The 15440-nt window shown below is 33.8% G+C and overlaps 1 protein-coding gene across 1 annotated transcript in view; it reads right to left on the bottom strand.

The window, feature by feature from the left end:
• Positions 1 to 11346, bottom strand: part of LOC109018881 (syntaxin-132-like) — a 28103-nt gene extending 16757 nt beyond the window's left edge. The window contains exons 1-4 of the mRNA XM_035689866.1: positions 11112 to 11346; positions 7962 to 8072; positions 7718 to 7774; positions 5449 to 5497 (exon numbers count right to left, since the gene is read on the bottom strand). Of these exons, the coding sequence (XP_035545759.1) occupies positions 5449 to 5497; positions 7718 to 7774; positions 7962 to 8072; positions 11112 to 11129 (235 nt within the window). The 5' untranslated portion in view covers positions 11130 to 11346. The remainder of the gene's footprint in view (positions 1 to 5448; positions 5498 to 7717; positions 7775 to 7961; positions 8073 to 11111) is intronic.
• Between the last annotated feature and the right edge of the window lie 4094 nt (positions 11347 to 15440).

Raw genomic sequence — 15440 nt, 5'->3', positions numbered from 1 at the left:
TTCCTTTTCATTCTGCATCTATAAAAGCAGTTGAGATCCACATGTAAATCATCTTGAATGAATATGGTTCTGATTTGGGAGGTTGGGAATTTCTCGAAAATTCCTGGTCAGGATTCATTATGGAATCTGGCATTTGAAGATCCTTTTGTGTGTCAATCTTACTTCATACAGTTCTTGAGTGTTGAGTGAATTAGTGTTACTGAGTGGAGAGGAAGTGCAGAAGAGTTCTTGATTAATTCAAGAACGTAACAGTTTCGAGTTCGTAGGATTAAATTAGTAAAAAATTCCTTTTACGGCAGAGGTTGACAAGGTTTTTCATGTGTCACAGCAGTGTTAGTCTAGGAGAGAAACCCTATATGTTTTAGGAAAGTTGTTAAACAAAATCCAGGAGGAACCTTCCTAGAATCATGCTGAAAATCCAATATTCTTCTCCCACCAGAGCTGCCGCCCATCAGCTTTAATTCCCTTTAAAATTTCAAGATTTCCTCCTAACTTCAAATCTGTGTCTCCTCTATCAAAATCATGGGATTATTTGACTCTCTTTAATGCAAATCAAGGCTGCCCACCTGTGCCCGAGAAACTCGAGTATATTTCTAATAAAATTCCAAAATAAGGTGCTGCCAGGATTATACCAGCAGTCCCTATGCTCATATGTCAACCCTTAGGTCCAGAAACCCTAAAGTTATTTCTACCCAAGTGAAACCCGAGCTGCCACCCTATAGACGAGCCCTAGCTGCCTTTTAAGCCCACCAACCTACAAGGCAGCAAGCAATAGAGAAACCACACGCCCTGTGTTACCCAGTAGCCAAGAATGACTCCCTACACCTTGATTCTCATAAGTCGCCAAGAGAAGAGACCACAGCCGCTCCTCCATTGTGCTGCCTCTCTCTTCATGTCTACACAATGATTTCTGCTGCAAACCATTCACTGCCAGCCTAGGTAAGATGCAGCCCCACGAGCACTTAGAATCTATTGTAGGCTGCTTGAAACTTGCACAAAGTACAACCAAGTCTCATCAACTTTGCCACTGTGAAAGCAGCTCCAAGTGAGTTCTCTACTCTCTCTATATGTGCTTCGATTCATGTGCTGCCATCCTTCAGCCCTCTTCCTTGAGTTCTCTCCACCAAAACCACTAGATGGAATCTCCTAAACTCTGCTGCAATATAGGTTAGAAATTCTCTTCCATACATCAAAACTTCATATCCTAGCGTTAGAAAATCTCCTATGGTATTTTATGGGAGTTTGACATAGAACTCACATCTTACTGACCTGCAGGGCAAAGCTACTGTTGAAGCAGCCAAGGACTTCCTATAACTCAACCTTGGGTTGGAAAAGGTTAGAAAACCACCCAACTTCTAGAAGCACTAAGAAAATAGGTTGCTGCCAGCAACCTATACAGAACCTAGAACCCTACCCCTACCAAGTATTGCATGTAAAAGGGCTTAGAAACATGCATAACAGACTCCTATACATGCTAGTATGACATCACAGGCAGGACACACACAAAACGCATGCTTTCAGGAGCCAAACAGCATTCCAGCAACATCATACAGCTAGTAGAATTGATGATGTTTGAAATGTCTAGAGTGAGGGATACACTGCAGATGCATGCATACCACCCACTCACAATATGTAAAATGTTTTACGTATGATTTTGTACCTCAAAAAGGTGGACTTTTCAGGATATAGAGCATGAGCATGAACAAACATTCATTAATGCATATTTGACATGTCAAGTTTGATTAATTCACAAACACAGCAGCTAGTGTCTGGGAAGGAATATGGTATTAAACCATGTGCATATCCAAAACATATCATGCAAACTTATTCGAAACATTTATCAGAACTCTCTCCAAAGTTTTAAAATGGGTTGCTGTTAACAACCGCAAATGACTCTAGAAGTCAAAGTTGAGCATGTTAGCATTTGTTTTACCGAAAGTTCATGAATTCCTTAAAATACATCCAAAAGGGGTTGCTGTCAGCAACCTTTATGTGTGCTGTAATTATTTTGTTTTGCATGAAAAAGTGTTGTTTAACTATGCAATGTACTGCCACGTTCATTGTCAGCCCCCTTTCATGAATCTTCCTTGAATTATGCCAACGTTGCTAGTGGATGCAAATTATGATATGCTGAGTAATCCTTTGTCTAGAATGGATGCCATGTCATGAAAATCACTCTTATGCATGTTATGCTTATTGATTGTCATAAATGGATGCCATGTCAAGATAAACATGCTTATGTTAATATGCCATGTTTAGTGCTAATGGCATGCATATGAATATGACATTTCATGAACATCCTGAAGTTATAAAAAAAAATGATCACTATGAAATCACCACTTGTATCAAAATTTTAAGCTAATGGGAAAAGATAGATATTTTATCATTTATATTATATCTTAACACTCATTCTCACATGTGGATCACAATATCCCTTAATAATTGGGCCCAACACTTGGAATATTTAATTAAATTGGAATAGTATGGAGTTAGGATTCAGACTCAAAACCTTTACTTTGGTACCATGTGAAATTACCACTTGTCCCAAAAGCTTAACTTGATGGAAAGTGGTAGATTTTAGTTATTTATATTATATCTTAACACTAATGAAGTCAACATTTTCACATGCACCATGATAAGATAAGAAGAAGCCATATGAACAATAAGAAAGCTTTGATGCTTCGCCTTACGTTAAGGGTGAATGTGCAAGCTACATACCTAAGCGTGGTCAACCATATGTGATGATGGCCACGATGCAAGTGAAAGACAAATTAACAAGTCATCAATGAAGCCAGATTAGATGCATAGAGTCAATCATTCACTCATCCATGTCATGTGAATTGCCATGATTGCTTCTTAAAATCTGCATATATTGCAGTTGAATGATCCACATGCTAAATATAAGTCTAACTAGGCATGAGCGTCTCCAAGGTTATGCTATGCTTACAGTATAATGTATTGTTTACTAATTCTTCGACTCACTTTTTTTATGTTTTAATGTCCCAGGTGATGATGATGTGGACACTGAGCAGGAGGGCAAGGAGTACATTTTACTTTACCAAAATCTTGGACCTTACAATAAATGTTATTGCCTGGACTAGTTTCTATTTTACATCATTATATTATTATGTTCAGTTTTATAAAACATTTTCATGTCAAGCTATTTTATGATTTAATAAGATGATCAAAATTTTTGGCGTTGGATCTCTTACTGAGCGCAAGTTACGTATGGGTGTTACATACTTGCAATACTCATAATTAGTTTAATCAAAATCATTAATACTGCACAGTAAGAATCATACATAAGATCATAAAAATATGAGCGTTTTGTCAAGTGAATTCAAGAAAAACAAAAGCATATTAGTGTGGGGCTTGCACATTCCAAAACAAAAGTATCCAAAAATAGTTTATTCCAAGCCTAAATGTCACTAGGTAACAGCAATGTTCCAATCAAATGGGACATGATGAAAAAGTCTTGTACAAATCTCACTTCATAGAATGTATAGTGGTCACTCAGAAGCATACTCAAGCATGTTTCCTGAATTTGAGCTTTTAGCCTACACACAAAGTCCTATTAAGAAATAAATTCTCTTTTGGTTTTCTTGATTATATTTAAAAGACAGAAAGCATCAAGCCATAGAGTACACACTAATGTTGGCACTGCATAAGAAAGAATGGAGAAATCCCCCAAAATATATCAAAGTCAATTGTTTGGTGTCACAGGAAAATAAGTCGAACACAAAATGGGAAATATGCAGTGTAATTGTGATCATAAGGGGGACAGTGTTAGATTAGCAACTAAATCCATGCAGTCATAATATATATATATATATATATATATATATATTCTCGTGGATATAAATCAGGATGATATTTATATAGGGTAGACAACAATGCATATGTCAACTAATCAACACAGTTACCTTGACCATGATTGGCTAATACAATAATAGCTATTATAACCATGAAATCATAAACCATTTTGTACTCCTGTCAGTAAAAAAGTGAAGCATCTATGCTAGTCAAGGTAAACAGAGCATATTCTTTTCCTTCACATGATAAAGAATAAGAAAGCACTTGAAGATGCTAAAGGACTGCGGCTATACTATATGAGATACGTCCAATTGCTTTGAACATAACCAGAACTAGGTCTGGGTGGCAGGCCCCCACGATCCGGCCCACCTGCCTAATCTGCCCAGCCTGCAAGGGTGAAAAAGTGTTGGATAAAAATACACTGTAAAACTCCTGCCCACCCGCCTATATAGCCTACCCATCAAAACATTAAGGGGTTGTTTGGGAGATGGGATGGTCATCTCATCTCATTTCCTTCCCAAATATCACTCAAACACAAACTTTTTTATCATAAAAATTATATTGTTTTTTGTGTTTTGTTTGGGAGTTTGGAAAAGTTGTAATCATTAAGTAATGATTAGATGAAAATGTTGAAGCTTTGAAATTGAAAAGTGCTTATGTTTGAGTGATGTTTGGGAAGGAAATATCTAAGAATAGCTGAGAACACCTGTGTTCTCAAACTAGCCCTTACTCAGGAGATTGCATGATTTGTGCTTTAGGGGTTGTTTGGGAAACTAAACTCATCTCATCTCAAAATTTCTCATAATTATCTTCCCAAACATCACTTAAACACAAACACTTTTCAATTTCAAATTTTTAACTTTTTCACCTAATCGTTACCTCATTACAACTTTCACAAACTCCCAAACAAAATAACTTTTTCAAATTTCAAAACAATAATTTAACTTTATAATATTTTTATTTATTTGTTTCTCTCTCATTTCCCAAAACCCAATAAAGCATCTTAACTCAAACCATTTCACTACTATTCACATAATTCTCATCCCATCTCATTCCCAAGCATCCCCTTAACTAAAAAACCAATCAATTTATCTTGTTAACCAACATGAAACAATATATTTTATGATACATACCATTTCCTTCTCTTTTCTTCTTTTTTATTTTATTTTTTTCAGGAGATACACAACACAGCACCACATGATATTGAACCATCACAATGCCCATGGCCCACCACTTACCACTCCATCCAAGGGGCACAAACCATTGGCAACAAAATTCTACTCAAGGAATGGTAATGTGCTTTTCTAACATCAACATTCAAAGCCATGAACATTAAAACAATATGTGTAGTTGACATTACAAGCCTAAAACTGAATTTCTATTGCATAGGCAGCTTTTTGCATGTAAATCTCCATCATTTCTTAAAAAGCATTATTGATCTATCTATTCAGCACAACAAAGAGAAAAAAGAGATCAAATCTCGTTCAAACCCTCTCTAACACTACATTAACATTTTACTTTTACATTGGGAAAATTAACATTGAGAAATAGGATAGATTAAAGCAGAGTGCACCCATACATGAAACTTGCAAAGTTTGTATAAATATTAACAGAAATGAAATATGTCAAGGTTACCTTTCATGGCAGGAACCTTAGTCACAACCTTGGACTCTTCGTGCGCATCCTGCATGCAAGATTTCAAAGAATTTTATCAAATACTTTAGGTCAAGCAAGAAACCAGCTCCAAATGCAGCAGTCTCTAATCATCTGTGCTCATCAGATATCAAAACTCTAGCTGACTCAAATTCTCCCAGTACTGACTAGCATAACATTATCATGCACTAGAAGTACCAGAGGGGGCACTTCATGATTTTTCGCATTAGGCTGAGGTAAAATGCATACAATTTTCTGCTGTGTAGATTGAAAAGTCACAACAGGCTTACTTGCTTTTGGTGGACCTTTATGTTTTCTGACAGGCTGGATAAATTTTCTTCTCAAAAGAGTAGCTGCTCTATTTATACTACAGCAAATCAGTTTCCATTGATGATTTCACCACATAACAGGCCTATACTTGGATCTTTTCACAAATTCAGTTATACTCCAACCGACCACTTCAAAGTTTCCTTATTCTGTATTTTCACATCCTTGGACGACACCACATCTTAGACTCCATTAGTTTGAAAGGAAAATGTATGTTTTCAGTATGAGAAAAGTATTAATTCAGCAAGAATGATCCTCACTCTAATGACCCACACCTTCCACAGCAAGAAAGATTCAGAAAACGATTTTATATGCTCCAACGGCAAAACCTTCAGCCACAACAAGAAGTCACTGAGACCAATTGATTTGGACATCTTGGCTCATTTCCAAACATTTAGGCCATTACCCACTGCTCACATCCTCAACAAATTCGTCATATTGTTTTCCAGCAAATTGAGAGATCTCGCTGTTGGAACCCATGTCCATCCAAGTATTATCAGGAGTTCCAATTCAAATGCTATATATGCAGTGCTCTTGTTGATGCATACTAAATGTGGCGAAATTCATGGCACTCAGCAATTGTTTCATGAAATGCCTCAGAAAAATGCAGTCACTAATCATTCCTTGATTTCAGGTTATTTGCATTTTAAATGCCGAGGAATTTTAATTCATTCATTTTTGGAAGCGTTACAAGAGGTATAACTCCAACACAATTCAATCTCGACAGCGACAGGGAATTTGTTCCAATTGGCAGCCGAAGGGCTTGGAACTCAGGGTCACCGTCTCAGTTCAAAGTAGGCTTTTGCAGTAAAATTGTTGAGAAGATTGATTGATATGGTCAAAGTACTAGGGTGAGGATGATTCCAGGCAGATTTTCAATAAAATGCTGAATCAAAATGTTATGATATAGAGTTCCATGGTTCTTAGTTAATGCACAGATTCAAGAACCTGAAGGGGAGATAGTGATAGCAAAACAAATTATGTGTTTGGATCTCAAGTCTAATTATGCTAGGTAAATTTTCTAGTCCAAGTTACTTGAATCACTGCCATCAAATTCATTACCATATAATGCAGCATGGTTTGGAGTCTAACATAGACTATAGGTACTAAAAATAATAAAATTTGTTAGATTGCTCATCAGTGGTGGCTGACTTGCATGGTTCTATCATTAGTTTTCATCAGTGGTGGCTGACTTGCATGTTTCTATCATTAGTTTGTTATGATCTTGTTACAAATTCTTATTGATTTTTCAATTTTATTGTTTTATTTTGCATGATTATTTCTTAGAAAATACACCAAACACCTAAAAACAATAGCATTTTTGAGAAAAACATATTCAAACATTAAGTCAAAAAACCTTTTAGGTCAAAAGAAACGAATATTTGGTGTCAAGCAGAATTGAAAGTCGAAAAAAAAATCCAAACAAAGGCAGACCAGCATATAACAAGCAAAAGATTTAGCATAATCAAATGAATATAAACTGTGACATGTTAAGAGAGGTCAAGGTAACCCCTGGTTAAGTCTAATATTGCATTTACAAAAACCACTCTAACGAGAATCAGTTGACAGATTGTCAAGCATCACTATAATGTGATGCACATTGATGGACTATGTTTATTCTGGAGCTAAAACCCTCTCCCGCCCTCCTACTCATTCTCTCTTCCTTCTTCTCTCTAGGGGTGCCTCATCCTGTTTGATCCTCATACAGTTATACATGTGATGAGACACATACTTTTCTACTCTAAATGCTCTCTTTGAGATTTTGTTCATAGTGCAGAATTGACTCAGAGAGATGCAGGTTATCCAAATCTATTGAAGTATAGAAGTTCAAAACATGGCTGGCTGAACTCTTAAGGCAGGCCGGCAAGCGAACATCATAACATTGGCCGGATAGGGATGCAAAACAAATATGTAAATTTTTTACCTGCAGCTTTTTGAGTAGCTTATCCAGCTTCCCATATTGTTTCTCAATCTCTGTAACCTGGGAGCCAAGATATAATATGATAATCTTAGACATAAAATATGAGTTTATTGAGGCTCATAAACAAAACTATTATAAGATAAACAGATGAAAAAAAAGGAAATGTAACGAAAAAAAGAATATAATGATGATGATCATTTTTCTTGCCCAGGAAGATTAGACAACCAAAAAAAGCTAGCTAAAGCACCTGTTTAAAGAAATTCTCCAGGCCCAATTCTCCTGAGTTCATAGGAGCTTGTATTCCTAGCTCTACATCTCCACCTCTATAACCTTGACCCCGAGGGATCTCAAATGAGTCCTGCAACATCAATATATATAATTCAAAGCTTCTAAAACTTGAGTTGGGTACTTAAATATCTTTTTACCATTTGGATTTATCCAAAGGCAACACATAAACAGATCTAGACTAGAAAAGAAAAGAATTATAAAAACAATAATAATTTTATTTATATATAGGTATATAAACTCGTATTTTTTAGCCACATACATTTATTAGACTCTCAAGAAGATTATGATCCATAAAAAGTACTTGAAGCATCTATTAAACTCATACACTTAGCTGTCCAAGTAAAATACTAAAATAGTTACTTGATCACAATGCTGGAAGGATTCAACCATTTAGCCCTATAGAACATTTTTATTTAAATGATTACAAATTTTCTTCTTAGATATGGATGAATATTTATCAGATACAAAGTCTAATCACAATAAACATCCTGGACTCTTTAGAGATCAAAGAAAGTGGGTCTAGCAAGGGAATAGCCAATATTCCAAAAGCCTACCACTGGAACTTTAGCTGAAAAGTAAATACTTCTCCAAATAAATCTTGGGATATTTATATGATGATGGCCCCACTCTCCTACTTTCAGAGATTGGCAGTCATGGAAATAATTAATTTCTACCCACATGTTATGCTAGTCCCACCCTCATACCGTTTGAATTGTACATAGTGGAATGACCCATGTTGACCCAATTGGACAATGCATAGGTATGCCAACTGAACCAGCAATAGGCACACTTACTACCTGATGACACCCCCAGAGACCAATATGGACTTTAGTTTTTTTCTTGAAATCCTTTTGAACATGTTAACATTACAGCTAACAAGTGATCATTTAACAACTATTAACAACTATCAATTCTAACAATGCCATTCATACTTAAATTTCCCAAAAACCTGCCTAGAATACAGCTTCTTTAACCAATAAAAAGAAAAAAAAAAAAAAACTCAGACCATATAAAATCCCTATAGAAACTTAGTATTTCCAATACCCTAGTTACTATTGTGAAACTAAATAATGAGAGGATAAATGTAGGAAACTGTGACCACGATTTGAGTTTTATATGCTTTGACGAATAGCAGAATGACCAATCCAATATATATATACATATATTGATATGGTAAACACTAAAAAAATAATGACCAATCTAAAATATTACAACCAACTAGCACCAATAATACAGGAAACTGAAATCAAGGTATGAAAACTAAACAGAAACAGCATCTCCATCTATTTCTCTAAAAATGAAGTTAGTTCACTAATTTATGAGCAAATGAGAGTGACAAACAACAAAGATGATATTTCACTTCAAGCTTATAGGGAAATAAAATTCAGTAGACTTCAATTACACAATTAAAGAAACTGCTAACTTTTTATACTTTTTTTTGTTGTTTTACCTTTTTATGTTGAAAATATTTGCAAATGAAGTACATATCAGTACCAAAAATTGGCTATTAATTCAAAATTACTTTTGAATCCTTTGGTTTTTAAATCTTCAAGTGCCACTAAGTGGACCAACAATAACATACACAGAGTTTATACTGAAGATACTTGAATTGAAAACATAAACAAACTAAAACTTTGGGATAAAAATTAATTGAATTTCTAAATTCAATGCATTTCAATGAAATTACAAGCTGGTTATTAATATCTTCAAATCCTTATCACCTTCCCCCCTCAAATTACAATGCTCCATTTCGCTGCCGAGACAAAGTTAGAGGAGAAATGTAAAACTTTGACCTCTAGATCTACAATTTTAAGGACCCTAGGAAACTAAGATATTCACATAACTAAGCTTAATAGAACTAATTAAGCTTAGCTAGGTAATGTGATACCCCATACTGAATGATAAGGGTAGGTGGTGTATAGGATCCTGCATTACTTGATGATGACAAGTTCTTGCTCTTTATAATGGTTTCAATGGGCTTCCAATTATATCATTGACTAGTCCTTTTGAAGTATGAACTTAGATGTGACTTGCCCTTTCCTTGGGGGGTCACAAATGGTATTAGAGTCTATCTCAACCAGAAATGTGAGACTCAAGCTGTGCCACCTACAATGAACAAGCTCGATGTGGAGGGCATCGAGAATTTAAGGTGGGGAAATTGTGATATCACATATTAAATGAAGGGTAGGTGGTGTATAGGATCTCACATTGCTTGGGGCCCGCCCATCGGAGAATTTAAAGGGGGAGATTGTGATGTTCCATACTGAATGATAAGGGTAGGTGGTGTATGGGATCCCACATTGATTGGGAATGAAAAGTTTTTGCTCTTTATAATGGTTCAAATGGGCTCCAATTGTATCATTGACTAGTCATTTCAGAGTACAAACCCAGATATGACTTGGGTCTTCCTTGGGGCGTTTCAGGTAAATAATTTTCTTCTTTTAAATTCGGGGTAAAAAATATTAAACTAATAAAATTTTAAAATTTTTGTTTTAAGTTTTCACTAACCAAGACATTTGTTTTTTTTTTTAATCCGTTACTAACCAAGAAAATTATAGAGTTCCAACATTTCCAAACTCCACTCTCCAGATTTATCACCACTATTTATATCTGTAATCCTTGTGTTACTCTATCAGGCTAATTACAATACCAACAAAACAACAAGATCCATGATATCTTCACAAATTGATTCAAACACATTGAAGAAATTATAGTAATACTCATCAGTGGAAAAGAAAGTAGAGTTTCACAGCCTAGCTTCATGTTGCCTTAGCTGACCCAAAAAGCTCATTTTAATCTAAATTCAGTGAAATTATATTTTCTCAGTATACAAAGTACTCACAAAATCCACAAATCCAAAATGTTTTAGATTTTCCATACCTTTCTAGCCAATCAAACACAAAATTTAACCTTAGATCTCCAATTAAAATACTCAAATCCATCAATTCAAACACGATCCAGTAAAATCAACGCAGCTATTGTAATCAATGTCAAGATGAAGACAAAACCGTAACAAGAAACTCCCAAACACGCCCAAACAAACAAACCGAAACAGAAACGCATAGAATCTATAAAAAAATAACAAAATAAATTAATCTTTAAACGTTACCGTTAATAGGTCATTCATTGTCGAGGGGGAGCTGAGCAATTCAAAACTAATCCAATAAAAATACGAAAAAAATTAACGATAATAGTTGGAGCTGGTTAAGGTTACGACCTGGTTTTAAACATTAAAAAAACCAGGTCTCCAGGTTTCACAGAGAGAGAGAGAGAGAGAGAGAGAGAATGTGCTTTATGTATTTGAAATTTGCCCAACAGCCAGGAAGGAGACAGATCAGTGACAGACCGTGAAGGCAGGTTTTGTTTTGGACATTGCTTTTTCACGTTTTTTATTTTTTATTTTTTATTTTTTGCTTCTGTTTTTTCTATAACAATGAAGTTTAAACAATAATAATTCATATCATCATTTCACATATCTTATACTATAATTTCCTTTTTTCATAACAAAATCAATTCAATTAATTTAAAACAATTAATTAAATAAAAAAAATTAAAATATATAAAATATATGATATGAAATAATGAGTAGTAACCTCTTAAAAAAAATAAAGTAAGCATCTATTTCTTCATGGAGCTATGTTATCCATAAGCCTCACACCTTGCACACCCACTTAAAAATATGTTATTTTACTTTTTTATCATATTTTACATACAAACATGTTTAGAATCATTTTCGTTATGTGGGTAAAAAAGTAAAATGATATATTTTTAAATAGGTGTGCAGGGTGTGAGGCTTATGTTTAGAATTTTTCTTTCTTCTTCATGAGGTGTGGTGAGCAAATTGAACTTTCATCGTATTTATTTCGGATGAAAATATTTTCAAGAAAAACGTTTTGACTTTCTCGAGTTTCTCGTAGGGGTGGAAAATTGAACTGAGAATTTTAAGTTGGTTAAAGGGAAACGATTGTGTGGCTCTCATGGTAATGATGTGTTTAAATATAAATAAATAAAAATATGTGTGTAAATTAATGAAGTAAGCTAAGATGTATTTAATTTTGTATGAAAAGTTAAAAAAAAAATTATTAATCTGATCAATAATTAGTTTAAGATAAATTGAGGTGAGTTTGTGTTTCAAACATAACTTAAGCTTTTAAAGTGTAAAATCGATTACCACATGACATATAATTCATTTTTTAGAATTTTTATTATAGAGGTGACAATATAAGACACGACTTATAAATTCGGTACGAATATTACACGAAATAAGTGGGTTTGAATTTGGTATAAATAGATTTTGGTCAAAACAGATTGATCCGACAAAACACGATTAATAAATGGATGAATTGTGGGTCATAACACGAATGCATTCTATTTTTAAATTTTATAAATGTTTAGTTTTATATATATATATATATATATATATATTGGATGTAATATTAATATTACTATTGGACTACTTAGTATTATAAACTATTAAACCGTTGTTTTATATAAGTAACTATTAAACCTTTCTTTGTTAATATGTAATTTTTAATTTTCTTATATAATATTTAATTAGATACTGATAATAAAATATTTTATTGTGAATCTATTTGTAATTGTGAATGATTTATACAGTTATCTTTGTATTATATGTGAAATTATATTAATTGGGTTAAAAAATAAATATATGAATCAGTTTAACTTATTTATATGAAACAAGTCGAAATGGCTTAAACAGATTGAAACGGGCCGTGTCTAAGCTACCCCAATAAAACTTAGTTGTCAAATTGGTTAAGTGGGTTGATAAATGTTATTTTTATGTGATTTTTATTCATTCTTTTATTTATGAAAAGTGTCACTTTCTCTTCAAAACTATTATTTTATTTTATTTCTACATATTTTTATTTATTTTCTTGGATTTGAAGGAATGAGAAGATTTAGTGCAAAATGAGAACATTTTGGTATAAAAGAAGCAACTACGGATCTAGAGTGATGAGAGGTAGTAAGATCTGAAGAGAGTCGATGATATTTGGGTGAGGAGCCTTATTCCATGGGCAGCAGAGAGATTTCTCTCGCCCAAAGACAAGAAGACTTACCTCTTGATAAGCGAGGAAACTCGCGACCAGAAGACTCAAAGACTTAGTGACAAGGCTTTAGGTGGTTAGATTGGGCAACAAATCTAAACAACCAACTTAAGAGACCAACCTAAACAACATCGTGAGCAACAACTAGAAAATGCAAAAGGAGTCTTTCATCTCGATCGTGAGTCTTTCCACTCGGTAGGCAAAGAGAGGATTATGTGGTCTTTGTAACCTCCACGCCCGTTCATTTGTGACCTCTACACCAGTTATATTCAGCGCACACAACATCCACTCGGTGGGATAATTCCTCCCGACCAGGATCAATTTGCTGCTGACCACCAAATCTGAGTTCTGCAATCAATTTGTTGGCAATCAAATCTTCCCGAACTCCGTATTTCAAGCCGCATATCACAGAATATTCCATCTTAGATAATTTCATTATTCTTGGGATAATTTCTTTTATGTTAACATTTATCTTTAGAAAATATTTTCTAGATCTGTAGGCTAAATTGTAGCCGCAGTTATCTTGTTTCCAGATTTGAATTTCGACATCTATTTAATCCCGTCTTGTGGGATGACTAGGGGGAGTTTTGAATCGGAGTCAAGAGTTTTTATATTTTAGAGTCTGAGTTTGAGTTTAGAATTCCAGAATTTATTCCTTAAGTGTTCTTTCGAGAAGACAGAACTGAAGCGTAGAGGTGAAAGTTGCATGCTTCATCAACTGACTTCAACAAAGAATATCAGTTTTATTATTTTTCTTTTCAATTCCATTAGGAACTAATTCTATTTTCTAGAGCTTTGATGTAGCCTAGCATTGAACACACATGTTATATTCCAAATTATTTTATTTTCAATATTTCCATGATTGAGTGTTTATTCCTTGTTCTTAATGCTTACAATTTTATAGCTAACTATTGTTCAATCTTTTGGATTGCAATGAGACCGAGAGGTGATTTGTGATTAAAGTTCTAAAATTAAACATCATTAGTTGAGCGAAAGCATATATGCTTTACTGCAACTAGCGTGATTTTTAAGAAAAATCTAAAGAACTTAATGAGTCTCCAATTAGTTAAATTCACATAGAGATATGGAGTTATTAGTTAGAAATATTTTTGATATTGTTCAAGAGAAAATATTGAATAGTTTAAGGGATTTTTATCATCAACTTAGTATAATTGAGATTCTCTAATAAGGAAGAATAAATTGTGTAGGATTTGCTAGGTGAAGTCAAACGCTCTAAATCTATTCTTATTATTTTTAAAATCTTAATTTTAATGTTCTTTTCTTCAGTTTAATAAACCATTCTTCAAATTTTGATTTTTCCAAATAGTAATTAATTTAGTCAATTTCAATACTCAATAACATAATTATTTTTTGTGGGTTCGATATCCATTTTTTTTAAAACACTTTACTACATTTTACGATTTTGTGCACTTACAGATATATTTTTATGCGAACATGGGTCGTGTTGTGTCACTCATTATTTATATGAGCCGTATTAAGGTTTTAAGATCTGACACTTTAAACGGGTCGTGTTCAGATCAACTCATATAATCTAATACTCATAACTTAACAAACACAATGCAAATTGCCACTCCTACATTGCTCTATCCTTCTCTCCATCTCTGTCTCTCTCTCTCCCTCTCTCTCTCTCTCCAAATTCTACCACCAAGCTTGTCCACTATTGTCAGCCCTACAACCTCCACTCCAATGTTTTCATCAATACAACCGAGTCTCGTTTGGATAGTCAGATAAGATGAGATAAGAAATCTGTAAATAGTTCTGAGATTGTTTGTGAATAGTAGTGAAATAGTTTGAGTTAAGATTTTTATTAGGTTTTGAAAAATAAGAGATCAAAAGTTGAATAAAAATATTATAAAGTTAAAATATTGTTAGAATATAATTTTTTAATACTATTTTTATTTTGAGATTTGAATTATTTGAATTATTTTTTGTGTTTTATACGAAATTTTAGAAAAATTGTAATGATTAAATAAAAAAGTATGAAAGAGAAATTGAAAAGTATTTTATATTAAGTAGTGTATTCAGATGAGATAAGACGATATAGGATGAGATGAGACCAACAACATATCTAAACAAGGCTTAGTCCTGATTCATTCTCAATTTATTAAACTCAGATTCTATCTCGACAGCATCTCTAACTCCATTAAAAATGGAGGTTAAAGACTTGATGATAATCTGTTTTTATGGTTTCAGCAGTGATGTGGTGGCTGTAGAAATGAAAAATAGATGGCACAATGATTTTGGATGGTGACATAGCCGGTGCGTTCTTCATGTTTTTTCTCATTTTCATGTCAAAACAAACATAGTCCATGATAAGGTCTATGCAGTGTAAGGGTATTTGTGTCAACATT

Source organism: Juglans regia, chromosome 4 (assembly GCF_001411555.2).
Source record: "Juglans regia cultivar Chandler chromosome 4, Walnut 2.0, whole genome shotgun sequence".
Taxonomy (NCBI): domain Eukaryota; kingdom Viridiplantae; phylum Streptophyta; class Magnoliopsida; order Fagales; family Juglandaceae; genus Juglans; species Juglans regia.
The sequence above is the reverse complement of the archived record's forward strand: the minus strand, read 5'-3'. Positions and strand labels throughout refer to the sequence as shown.